We start from the raw sequence: 18,100 nt of genomic DNA on the forward strand, positions 1-18,100 counted from the left end.
CCTCTCTGCCAGCTTTGCATATTTGATTTATGTCTGGACTTTGACTGAGCCCTTTTATCATCTCACTTGTATCGCAGCCATCCTATTGTAGCTGTATTTAGCTAGCATTATGTTTAGGATTGTTGTCCTGCTGGAAGGTGAACTCTTTCCCAAGCATGACGCTGCCACCACCATGCTTTACATGTAGGCCAAATTTTGTCTCAGCTAATCAGAGCATTTTCTTTTAAAATGTACAGTATATGGTCCGTAGCAGACTAACTTCTTACAGCTTAGCAAGGGGATTTCTTTTAATTGTATATTTTTTAAATCCAGTTTACAATAATTTGTGTTGGTTTATCACGTAAAATACCAATAAAACTTCCCTACATGTTTATGTTTTGAGCTCATTCTCATAAAAGTCACTTTGTTCATGTCGTGATGTTCACGTTGTTACGGTAACGGACATCTGTCTATCTGTCTGTCTGCAGCGGACTTTACATATCAACCAGGCGACGTCACACTTCCCTTTCTCCTCCTCAAGTTGGTGCGTTAACAATCTACGCGGAACTTCTGGGTTTTCTGTTCCCAGTGCTGCGGAGTGAACATCTGATTAGTGCGCACATTAAAAATCAGCCATAACACCGGAACACGTGATTTATGATTTTGGAACTTCCTCAGTTTTGCAGGCAACCTTTGCATTTCCCCCCACCCCAACGATTATTATTAACCAGAGCGAACATTATTGCCTCAGAGAGGAGCGGCCCTAATTTATACAGTGGCGTGGCCACGTTAATGACACAGACTGAGATTTATTACAGAAACGGCACATTTCTCAATGTCCGTGTCCGTTGTGACAGACGCTGGACGTTGCGAGGACACAACTGTGTGTTTTCCTCACCGCTCAGTTGAGAACAATGCCCGTGGCTCATTTCACAGGTGACCGTTTCCCGTATTGCTAGTTGGGCACGGGTTGATTAAAAGCAAACACAGTGCAGTGTACCCTCGCGGCTGTTGCATAACTACACTCCGCGTGCGGAATATCTATAAAAGAGAGGGAAACAAAGGTGTGCACATTTGGAGCCTGGACCTCAAAGTGTGTACAGCTCAAGATGGATAAAGGCTGGTGGAAATTAACCCTAGCTCTTCTGGTTCTGCTGGTCAGCACGAATGCAGAAGGTAAATATTGTCTGTTTCTTCTCACTTTTTATTTTATTTTATTTTTTCATTTTTACACACAGTGTTTTGTGATAAAAAAATCATTCTCTGGCTCATTCGTTATTTCTTGATCCATAATGAAGGAAAACTTCATTTTGATTGTGTTGAGGTAGTGGAAATTATTTTTTGCAAAACTCAAGGTCAGTTTTGCTTAAAAATAACATGATTTGGGAACATTATAATGCTCTAACGTTGTGTTAGGCGTCTAAGGGACTAGATATTATTCATCCAGATTTTGATTCGGAAACTAAAAGTTTACTACTATTTAATCTAATGCTGGGAATAACCAATATTGTTTTCCAGCCTTCACCTGAACAAAGTCAGAATTATAATTTTTCTGAGTCTATTGTTAATTGCTTGTACACATATTTGTATTTTTTTAGCTTTACTTTTATAAGTAGTATTATAAAATGTTCAACATTTTGTTGAAGACTTGGGATTCTCAACTGACCAGATTCCAACTCTATTTTTTTTATGTGAAGTTTTAGACAATGATTTACATTTATATTTTTGTTAATGGTCTTATTTCCCTCAGAGGAAGTACATTTTGCTGACCCCCAGAAAAATTATTTCTGTCAGATTTCGTTTCATTATGGACAGCCCAAAAGTGGAACTTTAAAGAAACTTACTGTAAATTAGTTCTATAGTTTCATTGACAAAAAATGGTTTTAGGCAGAAACAGTCAATGTTAAGATTTCAAGGGTTTTTAAAAAAAAAAAAAAAAAGAGTCACAGCCACTATTTCAATTTAAAGCTATTGAAAACATTTATTTATTTCAAAAATAAAAAAAATCACCTTTAGTTTTTAGAGCCAGAATAGCCATAATTGACCAGAAAATTACACTTTTATCCAAAGAATAATGTGTCCTGCCCAAATAAAGTACTTTGTCCAAAAAAACTAATTGTTCTGTGGACACTTTATTCTTTGGACCCTTGGGCACTTTGTTGAACGGACAAAAATGACACCTTTTTTTTTGGCCCAAATCTAGCATTCAGTGTTCAAACTTAAAACACGTTTAGAGCATCTATTTTTACCGGAAATTATACTTTATCTTAGTTTTTGTCAAGAATACCACATTCAATCTTAAAACTCAGAATAGATATTTAACTTATTTATTTTTAGTTTTATCAGTATCCAGTGTTAAAACTTAAAAAACATGTTAAAAAAATGTGTTTTTCAGTCAAAATAATTCGTCCTAATAGTAGAATATTTGCCTTCCCCCATAAAGACTATATCGGAAAGTTTGACCAATTGTATTGCATATGCTGTAGTGATAATATGATTAGAAAACTGTTTCTGGAACAAGAGATAAAAGACTTTAACAACAAGCTAACATTAGCTAAGTAGCCATTTCACACACCGGTGTTAAGCTACTCCGGGACATTGTTAGCTAAATGTATCCGTCTTTAGAGAACTTCAGTTTCAGCTTTACCATTACCTCAATATTGGTCATCAAAAGATGCTTATTTCAATATGTGAAAGAAATGTTTCTGTCTCCAGCCTCCTTTTCATACCACATGGAAGACTTCATCAGGGCTGTAAAGCAGATAGAAGATGAGGATCCTGGATCAGATCCAGCTACTGTGTTGATGAGATTGCGCAGAGCAGCTGGCCTAAATGATGCCTTCATCCGACACTTCCTTCCAGACGCTCAAGCTGCTTCTGAAATGCCTACTAACCTCTCAGAATACTTTCGCAAGGCTGTGCATCACAGGGTGCTGGAAGACTTCAAAGAAGAAGGCGTGGTTCTGACCCCAGACGGTACCACGGTAACCGTCGCACCGCTCCTGTTGGGCATCGAAGCGGGTATCCTCAAGACTAAACGTCAAGCTCACATCCACCTCACTCTCGCCAAAGATCTTGGTGTTTCTTTCAGACGTCATTCTTCAGGCACACATTACCTCGGGCCTGATGGGTGCTGGAACAACGTAACGTCTCCTCAAGTCTTCACGCTCTCCAGCAAACCAAATCTGTTCACCATAGCTCAGATCAATGGAAGAATGGACGGCATGATATTGGGGACGGAGATTTCAGCCAATTCCAGTTGTCTTCTCAAGCTCAGCAGTCTGTTGAAGCAGTACTATAGCCACCAACTGGACAGGGAGGGAATGGACAGTGCCCCACGTCTCATCAGTCAACGTCGCAGGGAGAACTTCAAACTTTTGGTCTTCCCTCCTCGCCTGATGAGAAAGACAATGATGACCGTGGAACTGCAACAAAGACTAACAGGACAACCAAAGATGAAAATGGAGACTAAGAGGAAGCTGAGGGCTGTGGTGAAAATGGCAATAAAAGAGTTTGTTCACATGTACATGGGTAAGCATGAGATCAGACCAACGAACTGAAAGATTTGAAAGAATTCAAGGACAGAAAAGAATGTTGTAAATAAACATTTAATGCCTTCTATGTCTTCATAGATTGCCCACCCATCATTTCTCGATGTATGTGGGGCGCTGAGCCGTACAGAGGAACACCCACCAGCCTCTCCTTGCCTCTGCCCTTCTTGTTCATTCATCACACCCACACACCAAGTGAGCCTTGCTTGACCTTTGAGAAATGCTCTGCGGACATGCGAGCCATGCAGCGCTTCCACCAAGAAGACAGAGGCTGGGATGACATTGGATATAGGTAAAGTCCACAGCATTATAAGATTACTTCTGCATGCCAAAGGTACAAACTAATCTTACAATAAAATTCTTCTAAAGCTTTGTTGCTGGCTCTGACGGGTACATCTACGAGGGCCGGGGCTGGGACATCCAGGGAGCCCACACCTACGGACAGAACTCTAAAGGCTACGGTGTGTCCTTTATTGGGGACTACCAAACCAATCTGCCGTCTCAGCATGCCATGAGTCTGGTGAGAGATCAGCTTGCATCCTGTGCAGTAAACAGAGGTGGGCTAGTGTCTTCCTACACCCTGCAAGGGCACAGAGATGTGGTGAGCACAACCTGTCCAGGAGATGCCTTCTACAAAGAAATCAGTACCTGGGAACACTTTGGGGTACGTAGGAATCCTCCATTATACTAATGTCTCTAGAAACGGTAAAACGGAGAAAATTCTGAGCTCTAAGAAATGAAGCTGAAAACATAATGGTTGTGGCGTTTTTTTTAGCGAAATTAGAAATGAGTCTTGAAAGTGGTTAGTTGTCAGTAACCGAAACCACATAAGATAGAGCTGATCAATTAGCAGTTATAGTGTTATAAAAATCTGAATAATGTGGCATAGGGCTGGATGATAAACATGTAATGATATATGAGTTTCATATCAGTTGATATCAGTGATTATTGGTTAGTTTTTCTTTTAAATTTATGAAATACTACAAAGTCTGGTGATCTTTCCTGCTTCATCATCAGTTTTCACACTGTTGATTTTTTTTCATTTTTCCGCAGTTAGGAGGCATGGTGGCAAAACTTTAAATTGCAAGTTACTCAAGTTGTTGCTAGGTAACCAATGAATGAGTTAGCTCATGCCACAGACCTAGCTTAGCTGGCCTTGAGAGGTTGACTGGCTAAACTCTTTCCTCTGCCTACATCTCCCAGAATGCTGTGCAGTTCAGGATTGGCGATCAGTGAAATTATTGAATATCATACAAGATATATTACCTATTGCTATTGATGACATGTCTATTGCAATATTTATCATTATTGGTTTATTGTCTGAATGTACTGTTCTTCTGTATGTAAAACCAACTCTATACTCTATTCCTTCACACTTAAAGTTAGTAAATGATATCGATTCTTCGGGGATGGTTTTTACTTTATTTGTGCATCGGAATTTTATTAAAACTATCACTTCAAAGGCTTGAAGCCCTAAAATATTAGTTGCAGAAGTCTTGGATATATCTTCACCAGAGTGGGCCGACTCAAAAGTTCAAGGTTGTCTCAAGAAAATAATTTCCCGGGACACAATGTTTCGTTTCTGTTTCATGCCGCAGCTCTTAAACATCTCAGTAGACACTGAAGTTTCCAAAATCTCACCATGCTGAGAGACATTGTAAAATATTTGTTCAAGAGGACTTGGATTTTTTTCCAGTTTGCTCAGTTTTGAAGTTGCACCATGGTCTAAGACAGTTGGGTCTTGCATATTTGCTTTAAATTTGCACAATTTGTGTCACAAAGTCTTCGCAAATGCAATGTTCATTAAAGTGTTTTTTACAGGGTTGCTTAAAAGTAAAAGATTTGGTCTGTTTACATTTATTTTTCTTACATATTTATTTCTTCTTTACAGAAAGTCAAGACACAAAAACCATGAGCCTGGAAAGCTGAACAATGAAGAAAAAAAAATATAATAAAGATTTTTTCTGCTCCTATTAATCATGTAATTCTTTGTATTGGTCTAACATGTAAAATGAATCAAAATATGAAATATTCAATGGGTGCGAGCACTTTGGCAAGGCCTACTCTATGAAATGGATAAAGAATGGGTTTTTTTTTACACAACTCCTTTTAGTGAAATCCTTGAAGATTATGGAGTATTTTAAGGAAATGCTTAAATATTAAATTGCAAATTTTTTTTATCCAGTAAAGTTTTAGACAGAAACACACATCCTGCAGGGCCAGAAGTGGCTAAACAATGTTCTAGAAACTGCTCGGTCAATTGCAATCTCCTTAAAGATGCAGTAAGTAACTTTCATAAAAAAAAACAAAAAAAAAAAACGTTTTTACATACGTGTTAAAACTGTCAACATGTCGTGACAGGACGTTTTGAAACAGATAATCTATGAATAATTTATTTCCTCTTGAGCTACTATTGCCATCTGAAGAAATGCACTGCTCCCGAACAAAAACAACCAATCAGAGCCAGGAGGCAAGTCTTAGCGTTGTCAATCAATCTCATATGCCAGTTGCTAAATGTGCTAGTGGCAAAGAAACAACCAACAGGAAGACCATTAATCTGACGTCATCAGTGGCTATGGTAAGTAGCTTTAGCTTTGACAACGGGCTATGCTAGCTACAGTGTAGCAGAGAGAAAAGGGGGAGTGAGAGGATGGGCAGCGCCACAGGGAGGATGACTGACAGCGCTAAGACTCTCCTCCTGGCTCTGACTGGTTGTTTCTAGTTAGCACTGGGAGAAGGCAGAAGAGCTCAATGTTTTTCAATCTGTCTCATAACATACTGTCACAACATTATGACAGCCTTAACAAATATGTAAAAAAATATTTTGCTTTTATAAAAGTTACATATTACAGCTTCAAATTAAGTTGGTTGGCATTTTATTGGTTAAGACTCTAAAGACCTCTTATTATCGTCCAATCATGTTTGGTTGTTGTCTTTTGATAGCTTTGATCATTTCCTGTACTAAAACTAAATTCAAATTATGTTAATAATCTAATTCATGTTAAATCAAGATAAATGAGTCTTTTCATTAGTATTGCTTATTGAGTAAATAGTACTTTATTCTATCATGTAAATAAAATAAACATGAGTCTTCATTAGCTTATTTTATTTATGCAAATTCAAAGTCCTTCCAAATCCCATTTTTTCAAAGCATATGAAGCGATGGAATCAAAACCTGCAGATTGTGCATTTTCTGAGGCAGTAAAGCTAATATACTCATTTCCAAACGTCACTTAACAAGTACTTTGACTTGCACCAACACGTCTCCTGCTATAACAGATGAATTACTGCCTCCTCTAAGCGGATCACTTTCTCTCAAAGCCCCCCTGGTCGTTGACGATGTTTTCATCAGAAAAACGTTCTGCTGCTTTTTTCAGCAGAGAAGAGACAGTCTGTTTCCTAGGCAAACCTTTGGCACTGGAAACATTTGTACGGCCTTCCACTGATTGCACTATCATACCAACAGTTGCAAACGTTCCCAGCAGACTCCGGGTTGAAATCTTGTATTTCATACAGACTTCTTTTTCCGTCAGCGCTTCTGCTGCTCATGTCGTTGACTTTTTGGCTCAGACTGCACCAATCTGCACAGCCGAAGATGCTCGAGTGCAGAAATTTGAAGTTAAATGGACACAAATCTCACCACAGTGTGTCAGCTTTATGTCCTCTGTGGGAATGCCAACATCTATACACATTGGCTTGAACTCTGCATATAAATTAGGTAAGGATACAAGTCTTATTATAGCACTGAAATTAGGTTTTTGGATATAATGATGTCAAACTTGTATGATTAAAAGCATTTTGAATTGTAAACATATATATATATAATATCATATTTATATCATGTAACAGAATTATACATATATTGATCCATGTATTATTCCATTATATTCTTCAAATAAAATATTTTAGTTTTTTTATTAATTGCAGAAAGGTGAAGTGTGTGTGTGTGTGCGTGTGTGTGTGTGTGTGTGTGGTGTGTTTGGTGTGTGTGTGTGTGTGAAAGAGGCCTTCGCCCTGAACGCTATTCCTGCAAGGACCGCCAATGTTTACGAACTCCCAAAAACATGACTTTTACTTGTAGTTACATGTATTAAAGGAAAGCTGCCTCTTTGACGGCCAGTAGGGGGAGCCAACGCACCGACTAATAATCAGACGTTGATTGATTTCCAGCCTGTATTTATTTTAAACAAATTTATCGACAAAACAGACGTAGCAGACGCTTTTCTCGCCAAACGAGGGACACATTATGTGTCCAACAATGTGTATATGTGAGTACTTACATTACAATGTATGAGATAAATGTTATAAGTTCAACATAATGTGGAAGAACAGAATTTTAACAATTGACGTCACCTAAAAAAATCCACATTAATAAGAAACATCACTTTAGACGCTCGGTTTGCCAACTTTATAGCTTTTCGCCAGTAAGAAAATATTTGTCCTGACATTTAAAAAAAGACGCACGCAACATAACTAAGCACATAATATGTGTAAAGACCTACAGTTGTAAAAGTTTGACTAATTAAAGTCGCCTCTGGTGGGTTTCCTCTCCCAACTCTTTCCGTCGCCCTCCCCGCTGACGTTACGCACGCTGCCGTGGCGTGCCTGCGAGCTGAATAACATGGAGTCCTCCGCCTGGCACCTCCGAGGAGGGATCCTATCGAAAAACCCGAGCGGCAACTAGAGACCAGGGGGCGAGCTGGTCCGCGCGGAGCACGTCGGAGCCTCCCGCGAGCATCGGCGCGGCTCGTAAAGCTCCGGATCCCGGCCCAGAAACTATGACGGACGGTGCTTAAGACGGTGTCAGCCTCGCTGTGCGACCCGCAAACCAGGCCGATTTCAGTGAGTAGTCGCTCTTAAGAAAACAGCTGCAGTTTCTTTTTCTCTTCTTTTTCTTTTTTATAAAGTCTGCACGGATGTGTTGTTGTCCCAATCACCTGACCGCCTGGATCGATACGAGCCACGTCTTCGGAGGCGACAGAGGCGAAACTCAGGGGACATCTCGATCCGTTTCCCTGCTTTTCTAGAGGGGGCAGCAGGCAAGGGGAGGACATGGGCCTGAATATAAAGGCCACTTATTTATGTAACCATCTGGGCGCCCCATTTGATTCTTAAATACCAGACATATTGTTAAAAATAGGTCAGACGGCACGAAAAAACTGGAGCTGGGGGAATAGGACCAGGCAGATTCTGCAGATTTCATTGTTCCTATGCTTATTTGCAGCTCTGTTTATCAATGCATGCACATTCCTGCAGCATAAAAGTTTCTTGCAGTGAAAAACAAACAAACAAAAAGTTAAGTTTGAGTTTGTGCTTCCAGACTCAGAAGAGGTTGCACAATGTAGGGAGGCTGTTTGCCGGTGGGACTCCATACTGTCCTCTGGGGGACCATGGAGCCAGATGGGCAGCCCCTAACCCCAGGGACCAGCAATGGGCCCCTATCCTACGGTTCAGCACAAAATCCTACCGCCGCTAACTTCCTCAGCTGCAGCTTAGAGGTAAGACCTGCACCACTGCGTTGTTGATGTCGTTTCCAACATCAGACGGCCGTCACTGATCCATGTTTCTGCAAACTAGTCCTCATGTTCTCCAAATCTGAGCGACGGCTTGATGACGGCCGACTGCGCGTGGGAGCTAGATGGAGAGGACGACCCAGAGCGGACGGCCGCAGACCCACAGATGGACGCACAGAGGAGATTCAAGTCCTCAGCCTTTCCTTCCTCTCTGAACTGGGACTCGGACTCAGAGAAGGAAGCTCTAGATGGTAACACATTTGTAACAATTATAAGACGTGTCAGAAGCTACAAAATAGCACCAAACTGCAACACAGCTACTGTAGAAACAGTTTAAACATCAGGGTGATTGTCATTAGCAATGCACCAATCAATCTGCAGGGAACTGAAATTGGGAAATTTATTTGTCACGTTTAAACCTCAAACCTTAATGCATTTCATATGTGTTTATATATGTAGTTTGTTGAAACATCATATCTATGAACAAACCGTTTCTTTTATGTTTCATATTTCTTCTGGATATTTGGTTAATTAGAACAAAATGTCCAAAAATCTGCTTGTAAAAGTCTTAAAAATATCTGGATTGGCTGGTAAAAGCCTGATTGGTGCATCTCTACTCATTGTTTTTGTCTTTTTACTGTCATAGATGTTATTTCTAGTCAGAAATAACATCTATTCCTGACTAGAAATAGATGTTATTTGCAGCCTATACTCAGGTTGCATTTCAAGTTGCAATCTGAGTATAATCAGTGGTTTTAAAAATTTTTTTTTTTTTTTTTTTTTTTGTTTTAAGCCATGAAGTGATGTTTCTGTGGTTGTGTGCTCTCTCTGCTGTGATGTTGTCAGAGGAGGAGCTCCAGAACTTTTCCAACCCTCACGGTCTGGCCACCCACAGCCCAGGATCTCCTTCTGCCGGACTCAGGTGAGGAGGGGGCTGGGGGTTCACGTAGCTATCGGAGGTAAAACAAGGTTACTAATGTTACGTAAGATCTAGCAATCTTTAACCAAAGGGGAAGTCACGGTTTTCTCTTTACTTCAGATTTCTGTAATGATTATTTAAACTGAAATTGTCTGAAGTGTTATAAAGTCCAAAGTCTAAATTCATGGAATGTGTGAACTGGAATGTATTGTCTGTGGCCTCGACTTTTAGTCTGTGACAGATTATAAACAAGATATAAATCACGAGAACTGAAAATAAACAGTTTATGAACAAAGTGACTTTTGAGTTCAAATGAAATGCAACAGATTTGGAAAATATGCAGCAAATGTCCAAATGACCAGAGCTGGTCTTTTCTGCTGGTGATTTATCTTAGCCTGAGGGGCGCGACTGTAACAGAACAATCATCCATACCGCTGTGGGTTGTGTTTCCTGTTTGTGTGACTGTCCGTTACCAGTGGAAGCCCGTCGAAATGATTGTACGCAAATTCATTAGTTGTCAATATTTTCTGTTGTTTAGATGTGTTAGAAATAAGCAAAATTATGAATACGTGGTGAAATAATTACATTAAGAGGGGATCCAGCTACATATCTAGCATGTTCTGCAGCACACAGTAAATGCTTAAATTCTAAAATAACATTTTAGAATCTTATTATAAAATTATTACTGGTTGTATTAACTAGGCCTGCACTGATTGGAAAATGTGTGCCAGTATCAATATCCAATATTAATATTGCTGTTATGGCCAATAACCAATATTTATTGATATCATATACATTTTATATATTTCACTATCCTTTCAACACCTTAAAAAAATTAACGATACTACTGACTTCCCTCCCACCTCCAGAAACAATCAGCAATAAGAAGGAAATAAATATCGATTGTTAATATCGACTCAGATTTAAAGGATCAGTATCGATATATAAACATTTTTACGTGTAATAAAGTGGAATTACATTTAGAAAAGTTCTGTTTTTTTGGTAATGGTAACTTCAGTGTAACTGCTGCGTGAATGTGGTAATGTTTTCCATTTACTGATTATTCCCATAAATCTAAATTTGGATTCACATCCAGTGTTTCAAGCTGTTTTATTAGTTTCTTTTGGCACATTGCCTTTTTAAAGAATCCAAAGAAATAAATTTTTGTCTCATCTGACTGGTGTATAATCTTTCAAATGCAAACTTTCAATGGACTAGACTTGTGTTTTAATTACTTATTTTATACATTAAAATAACTATAAATGCTTATTCTGTTCTTTACTGAAAATCTTTGTGAGTAGTCTTTACCCTCTGGACAATTCTTCTGATTAGCTTTTTGACTCCTCATTAGGAAATAATAGGAAAAGCAAATCTTGGATGGTTTATAGTGAAATTTGTTTTTTATGCCCTCAACAATGCTCACTGGAACATTCAGAGGTTTAGAAACAGGCTTGCATCCAATGCCATCAGTACGTGTTGCAACAGTTGAGTTGCAAAGGTTTTGAGTGTAGTCTTTGCTTTTCCCCTTCTTGTGCAATACCTTGGTAATAAGAAACATTTGCTGTAGGCCATGAATTGGGACTAAAGCAGCAGACAGGATTGCATTTTTAATACTGACGGATTTTAGATGATTTTTAGTCCTATGACGATTTTTAGTCTACGCTTTTTTGCAACTCATTGTCTTTGTTTTCGATACTTATGCCTCTTGTCATTTCAACGTCCAATACTGAAATTAATGAGGCATAATCAGCATTGATTTATTTGCATGAATTATTTACTTGGGCACAGTAACAGTTTTCTCGTGAAAATAAATTTTTTTCTGAGAGAAATGTTGATACATTCAGCGTGGTTTACACTTTTTTTTCTAAATAATGGGTTTATGATTAAAATCTGAAACAGAATCTCATTAAGATTTCATACAAGTAAAGATGATCTCTCTATATAAATGCAAGCTTTTTTATTCCCCCCCCCCAGGCTGTTTTTATGGAGGTTGGCAGGAAATTGTTTCTCAGTTCATCTGTTTTATTGACTATTCAAACCTCATTTTATTTTGGCAGTGCTGTCGAGTTTAAACAGACACTCGACCTACAATCTGGACCAAACTGTTCTGAAGACGACAACTATCCCGAGAAATGCTAAGTTGCCTTACTTAGCATTAGTCTCTGTGCTGCTAACGCTACTTGTGTCCGTTTCTTCTGTAACCAAAGAATCTTCAAAAACGTTGAGGATGAAAGATTTCACTTTACTTTCACTGCCATCTGCTTGTATCTGAGATCAGAGATGCTGAGTTTGATTGACAATCAAAAACCTCTGAATTTTCATTAGCATAGTCACAGAGTGTGACTTTATTAACTAGTAACTACACTATGAATGGTCATAGTGTAGTTCACACAAACTGACTATCTGACTATTCAGACACATTTAAATACTTTCACCAAAGCCTTTAAAAACTCCTTTCGATATTCTGGGATTTCAACTTGACTCTTGATCTGGTTAAAATGACTCCATTTTCCTTGCAGGCTGCATCATAGAATCTTCGAGATATGTATGTTTTAATTACCTCGCCTAACTTTCAATGAAGAATAGTATTAAATGTGTACTGCTTTAGGCAGTGAGATATTTTGTAGACGAGTATAATATAATAATAGATTCTAATTTTCTGTTTGGCTGTGTAGTGTGACGGCGCCACACGTTTCCATAATTTCTTCTCTGATTGGCTGATCAGTCCTTGTGACGTCTCCTCTTCAGAAAGCTACGGCTGCCTGAGAATAGCTTAGGTCTGACTGAGGCTCAGGCACAAAAGATCAGAACCGCAAGAACATTTATTCAACAAGTTGGAACCAGGACTGATCACCGGGTCAAGAATCTGTTGGGAAAAATGTTTTTGGTTGTGACATTGGTATTTGTTTACATTGGCATGAGACTAAAAATAGCCACTGGCTGAGCAGAATGTGCAACATTTCTTCCATGTCCTATATTGTTGCATGCAGATCGTGTTGTGGTCGCCCTCCTATGACGTCTCCACCCACTGGAGCTGTTACTCAATTCTAAAGTAAAAGCACTTGAAGTGTGTAGAGTCTAGTAGAGCTGAAAAGGGTCATGAGACATTCAAACAACCTGGGCCCTGGGACAGAACCACTGTTGAAACAGAAAACCAAAATCCCTCAAGTCACTAGAGATTCAGAGGGGACAGAGAGTATGAATGCATGTCAGCTCGCTGAAAATGAGCAAAATCCTCTGACCCAAAGTAAAGCATCTTTCATTGTTCTATCTCTGGTGTTGGACTCAGATGTGCCCACGTTCCTTCTTCATTCCTCTCCTTTATTCCTACAAATTTTTCAACCCCTAGAAAGCAGCGGGTATTACAACTGAAAATTAAGCCGTAAAATTACTTTCTTTCAACTCCAGAGAAGGAGACCTCATAAATTTTAGACTTCTACTCAACTTTATATTTGATCTTTTTCCTCCAAATAAAGGAAAAGGTGCTTTATTTGATTTGGATGTTGGATTTTATTTAGGGCTGTCAACGTTCACACATAACACGTGCGATTCATCTGAACATTTTAGTGTGTTACTATTACATAATGCAGATTAATCCAACTACTTATTTTGATCTAAAAGCCTCTGTGTCTCAGAGTGGATCGACCACAACCGAGAGCATATTTATACTTCAAGCCTACAAGAAAGGAATTAATCACAATGAGTGTTATTAAAAAAAAATTAATCGATTGACAGCACTAATTTTAATACACTATGTCATTACATCAAACTGTTGAAGTTAGGTGGGCAGCATTAAATTCATGACTATAGTATTCCCGTTGGTAGCTGTGGCCCTTAGGAAGAAATGAAAGAGAGAGCCTAGTCACAGTTTCCGTCTTCTCAAAAGCTGTGTCATTTTTTCCCTTTCCAATAGGCTTGATGGTGAGGATGACCAGGAATTTGAGAAACTGCATTCCTTCAGTAGTATGACTGACACATCCACCCCTGCAGAGGGGGGTAGTGACAACAATGAGAGCACAAACAAAGAGGAGCCAAATACAAGTCGACTTGGCCAAACAGAATGTGAGTACCATAAAGTAGAAAGCGAATCTGATACTTCTCTATTCATCAATCTGAATTACCGTGCTTTCTTCCCAGCAGCAGATAACAGAGTCTGGAGCGTATCTGAGGTTCCTGAGCCATTTCTATCCAAAATAAAACCAAAGCAAGCCTCCCCGAAGGAGGAGGAGGCTGACAGCGGCGAGGGAGAGACAAAGCCCAGGGGAAATGAAGCCAGAGAGCTTGAGAGAGATGTTTACACCTTCCCTGGAGATTCCGACCCAGAGAGTCCACCTCCTGCTCCATGGGCTCACTGCACTTTCATTCAGCGGTGCAGAAGAAAGAGGGCGCTGCTCAGACCCTTTTCTGGGATTGGATCACCCGAAACCCACAAGTCGAAAAGACTGAGCCCTCAAACATCTAAAACTGACGAGACTGTGGCGCTCAGTCGAGCGGCAGAGGTCTACGAATTTGAGGACGTCAGTTTTGACGACGGCGAGACAAAGTTCAGAGACGATGACGGGAAAGAAGTAAAGGCGGAGGAAAGCGGATTGGACGCGGGTAACAAAATTTTCACCTGTGTGGAGTGTAGCATTTACTTCAAAAAGCAGGTTCACCTGCAGGAGCACATGACCGAGCACTGCCAGATCTCCCCCGGCGGAGGCAGGCGTTCAGGCAAGGGCAGCCGCTTGCGATGCGCTGAGTGCGGATGGAACTTGCCAAGCCGCCCGGCGCTGGCCGACCACCAAAGAAGGCACCAGGAGTCCCGTCTCAAGATCCTGGAGGAGATTGAGAAACTGAACGAAAACGAAAAGGCAAAGGAATCTGACGCACTGGAGAGCATTGCAGTGAGGCATGGGTCCGCTGACCCAACTGTTGCACAATATACAGGCGAAATGTCAGACGGAGATATGGGGAAATCTCCTCCTGTGTCCACGGCTTCATTTTCAGTTCAGGACTCGGACCCTGCCGTCATCGACGTGGACTCTGTGGCCCCGAGTTCGAGTTCAGTCCGAAGCCCAGCAGCGGCCCACCGCCGTCGCTTTGTCTGCACCGAGTGCAACTTTAGCACAAGAACGTCCCAGGCTCTGGCTAATCACTCCAAGATTCACAAGAGAAAGAAGCAGATCCTCCACCCGCACCCCAGTCAGAAAGTACTGAGAGAACGTGGGAAGATGTCAACCAAGCAGGACAATGAGGCCAGCCAGTCTTTAACGTCTAATGCACAAATATTAAACCTAGCCTTAGATCGCTGCTACCTCTCTGAGTGCGGATCTCCGCCCAACGCTGCTCCCGTTACAAACCAGGAGGACATCACTGCCTCCGAGGACAGTACGACATCGGACCGCGTTGCCGACAGGAGATTCAGGACAGCAGGGAAGCCTTGCATTGATCGGTCCAAGTTTGATCCTGAGGCAGATGATGTCACACTGCCTGGGAGTGAAGGGGAAGAGCAGAAATGTGATCTCAGCGACGAACCTAAGCCATCCCTGCGAGAGGCAAGCTCACCTGTGGGAAGGAAGCTGCACAACACTGGTGAGGCTGTAGCTTATAACAGTTACTTTAGTCTGGATGCTAGACTTTCCAGCAGTTATATTCACCAACATTATACAGGGAAGTTCAGAAATATCCATACCCCTAGCAGATTTAGGCTATAGGCAATCTTCCAGTTTTACCAACATGTTTCTTCTGAGTGAAAGTAAAATAAACATTTTGAAGTGGCCTAGTCAGAGTCCAGACTGGAATATGATGAATCTGTGAATGAAACTAGATATTAGGGTGATATTAGGCCTTCCAACCTAAAATAGCTCATTGCCATAGATAAATCCTTGGCATTCCATTGGAAACATCCAAAAACCTCAGCAATTATAGGAAGGTGCTGCTAAACTGCCAATAAATATTTTTCCATTTAATATTTAGAAAGGTCAAAATAATATTTAATGCCATTTTTTAAATTAAATGGAAACAAAAGTTGTTAAATTATTTTCTTTTCAAAGTTGACTTTGAAAGTTGACAGGCAAACAGTAAGGGACTCCTTGGTTGACAAAACCTTATTTGGCCCATAGTTATTCATATTTAAGAGGTATGAATAATTCTGGCCCATTTGATGGCAGTCCAATCCAAACTCTGTACTTTGTTTTAGCACTATAATTATATATATCTCTAAAAGAGAAAATAAGGAAAAAAGACTTCAAATTCTATATGTTTCAAAAATGCTGAACTTCAGGCCAATTACTCCTCAACTCTGCCAACAGGACAAGCTACCAAGCTACCAGTTTTACATTTAACTTCTCCAAAGCTCAAACTCCTCCTCTCCACTGTCTTGCTAACGACAAACTGCTGTCAATCAACTGGCAACACAATGTAGCATTTAACTGCTAAAGGTCAGATTTTTTCCTTGGCTGCTGGTGACAAAGCAAAGCAGAGCTACAGAAATCTGAAAACTTTTTATTCTTCCACTTCTTTTGCATTCATTCACCAATATGTAGTAAGAGCTTCTTAAAGAATGTCTGCTGGAGCTCTTAGTCAAAGCCCATCTATTAGCAACACTAAGTCATTTCTTACATTGTTGAATTTGACGCCTCTTAATCTCATGCCATCGTGCTTTTTCTTCTTGACAGAGGAGTCATCACCGCAACACGAGGCAACCTTATCAACACCTGCCAAGAAGAGTGCAAAGGACCAAGACAAACAGGAGGTGCCGAAAGACAGAAAGGTTTTCTTTTTGAGGAGAAGCAGCAGGGTCACAGTAACCCAGGCGCAAACTGACAGCGATGATGACGACGATGACACTGACGAGGAGCACATGCGGTGTTTCCTGTCAGAGGGCGTTTTCGAGAAAGACGCAGACGAGATTGACGAGGACTCTGAGGCGCTGAGGAGCGTGGAGAGGAAGTGCCCCTACTGTCCCGATCGATTCCATAACGGAATCGGTCTTGCTAATCACGTGAGAGGCCACCTGAAGCGAGTGGGCGTCAGCTACAATGTGCGACACTTCATCTCCCCCGAGGAAGTCAACGCCATTGAGAAGAAGTTCTCGTATCAGAAGAAGAAGAAGAAAGGTCAGTGGTTCATTGTATGTCGTTCTGGCATGTGTTCATCGTCTTTTAGGGGTTTTCCCACAAAGAATTTCTGTATAAGAACCAGAAGTCTGGACCATGTCATTACATCATATATAAGCATGATGTAAAACATCACTGAATTTTAAAAACAAGAGTTGAAACTAATTCCTCGTTTCCCCTGAGGCTCCGTTTGCTATTTTGTCCATTTCCATTGTAAAAATGAACTACAGTTAAGACAGCACTACTGATGTCATACAACATAGTTCATTGATTAGGGGACAGAAAAGCATCACAGCTTGTGACAAGGATGACACATAGTAGCGTGTCATGTTTGTTGTCGCACTACTATGTTAGTCATTTGTTAGATATTTGGGCTTAGCCTGCCAATCCAAGGTCCAAAAGGCAGTGGAAAGCTCCGACCTGTCCTGCTTAGTGGAAACAAGGCATTGTCCCCTCAGCCTTAGTGGCAACAAATGCTATCCAGCGTTTGCAATAAAGGCTGCATCTTGTTTTTTACTGTAACTGTGATGGAGTTAAGCCTACTTTTTGCAGATTTGGGTTTATTCTGCCAATTTTGGGTTTTTTTTTAGTTTGAACAGCCTGCTTAAAGACTTTACCCGTTCAGAGTAGGACTTGCTGGTATGCTTTGGACCCTTGTTCTGCTGCACAACCCAAATGCACTTGAGCTTGAGGTGACTGATGGCAGACATTCTCCTGCAGGATTTTCCATTAAAGAGCAAAACTAATGTGTCTATCGGTTATGGCAAGTCGTCCTGAAGGGATTACATTTTTGTTTGCTCTTAATAAATTAAATCATGTTACATCTAAGGTAATTTTTTTATGACCAGAAATGCTAAGTGTCAAAACAAATTAAAGACAAAAGAAATCTGTAAGGGTGCTAATAAGTTTTCACAGCATGCATGCTTAATTTGCACCAGATATGAGTTTAAAAAAATCCACATAAATGTGTGCACTGAATTCTTGTTTTTGAAAGAATTTGTTTACTGTATGATCGTTTGAACCTGGAAAAAATTATAC

The 18,100-nt window shown here is 40.3% G+C and overlaps 2 protein-coding genes across 6 annotated transcripts in view; both read left to right on the top strand.

The window, feature by feature from the left end:
• Positions 1-453: 453 nt before the first annotated feature.
• Positions 454-5,503, top strand: pglyrp6 (peptidoglycan recognition protein 6). The gene is made up of 5 exons (XM_015035860.1): positions 454-1,155; positions 2,695-3,510; positions 3,612-3,822; positions 3,900-4,194; positions 5,422-5,503. The coding sequence occupies exons 1-5, from the start codon at positions 1,089-1,091 to the stop codon at positions 5,443-5,445; spliced, it is 1,413 nt and encodes a 470-aa protein (XP_014891346.1). The 5' UTR covers positions 454-1,088; the 3' UTR covers positions 5,446-5,503.
• A 2,196-nt stretch (positions 5,504-7,699) lies between these two features.
• The window catches only part of wizb (WIZ zinc finger b), a 30,741-nt gene continuing 20,340 nt past the window's right edge, over positions 7,700-18,100 (top strand). Inside the window, exons 1-7 of one of the 5 annotated variants that reach the window (XM_015035864.1) lie at positions 7,700-8,372; positions 8,851-9,028; positions 9,108-9,294; positions 9,890-9,965; positions 13,876-14,024; positions 14,100-15,536; positions 16,622-17,062. In XM_015035864.1, coding sequence (XP_014891350.1) covers positions 8,921-9,028; positions 9,108-9,294; positions 9,890-9,965; positions 13,876-14,024; positions 14,100-15,536; positions 16,622-17,062 — 2,398 coding nt within the window. In that variant the 5' untranslated portion in view covers positions 7,700-8,372; positions 8,851-8,920. The remainder of the gene's footprint in view (positions 8,373-8,850; positions 9,029-9,107; positions 9,295-9,889; positions 9,966-13,875; positions 14,025-14,099; positions 15,537-16,621; positions 17,063-18,100) is intronic. The other 4 variants (XM_015035861.1, XM_015035862.1, XM_015035863.1 and 1 more) reach the window with 4 other exon arrangements.

The sequence above is a fragment of the Poecilia latipinna genome, unplaced genomic scaffold, assembly GCF_001443285.1.
Source record: "Poecilia latipinna isolate Pla-1442-1.1 unplaced genomic scaffold, P_latipinna-1.0 Scaffold350, whole genome shotgun sequence".
NCBI classification, from domain to species: domain Eukaryota; kingdom Metazoa; phylum Chordata; class Actinopteri; order Cyprinodontiformes; family Poeciliidae; genus Poecilia; species Poecilia latipinna.

Excerpts from the sequence above, each read along its gene's own strand:
- pglyrp6 (XM_015035860.1), top strand. The coding sequence starts at position 1,089 with ATGGATAAAGGCTGGTGGAAATTAACCCTAGCTCTTCTGGTTCTGCTG. Across the intron at positions 3,823-3,899 it reads TGGGATGACATTGGATATAG|CTTTGTTGCTGGCTCTGACG; the intron begins GTAAAGTCCACA and ends ATTCTTCTAAAG. Across the intron at positions 4,195-5,421 it reads GTACCTGGGAACACTTTGGG|AAAGTCAAGACACAAAAACC; the intron begins GTACGTAGGAAT and ends TCTTCTTTACAG.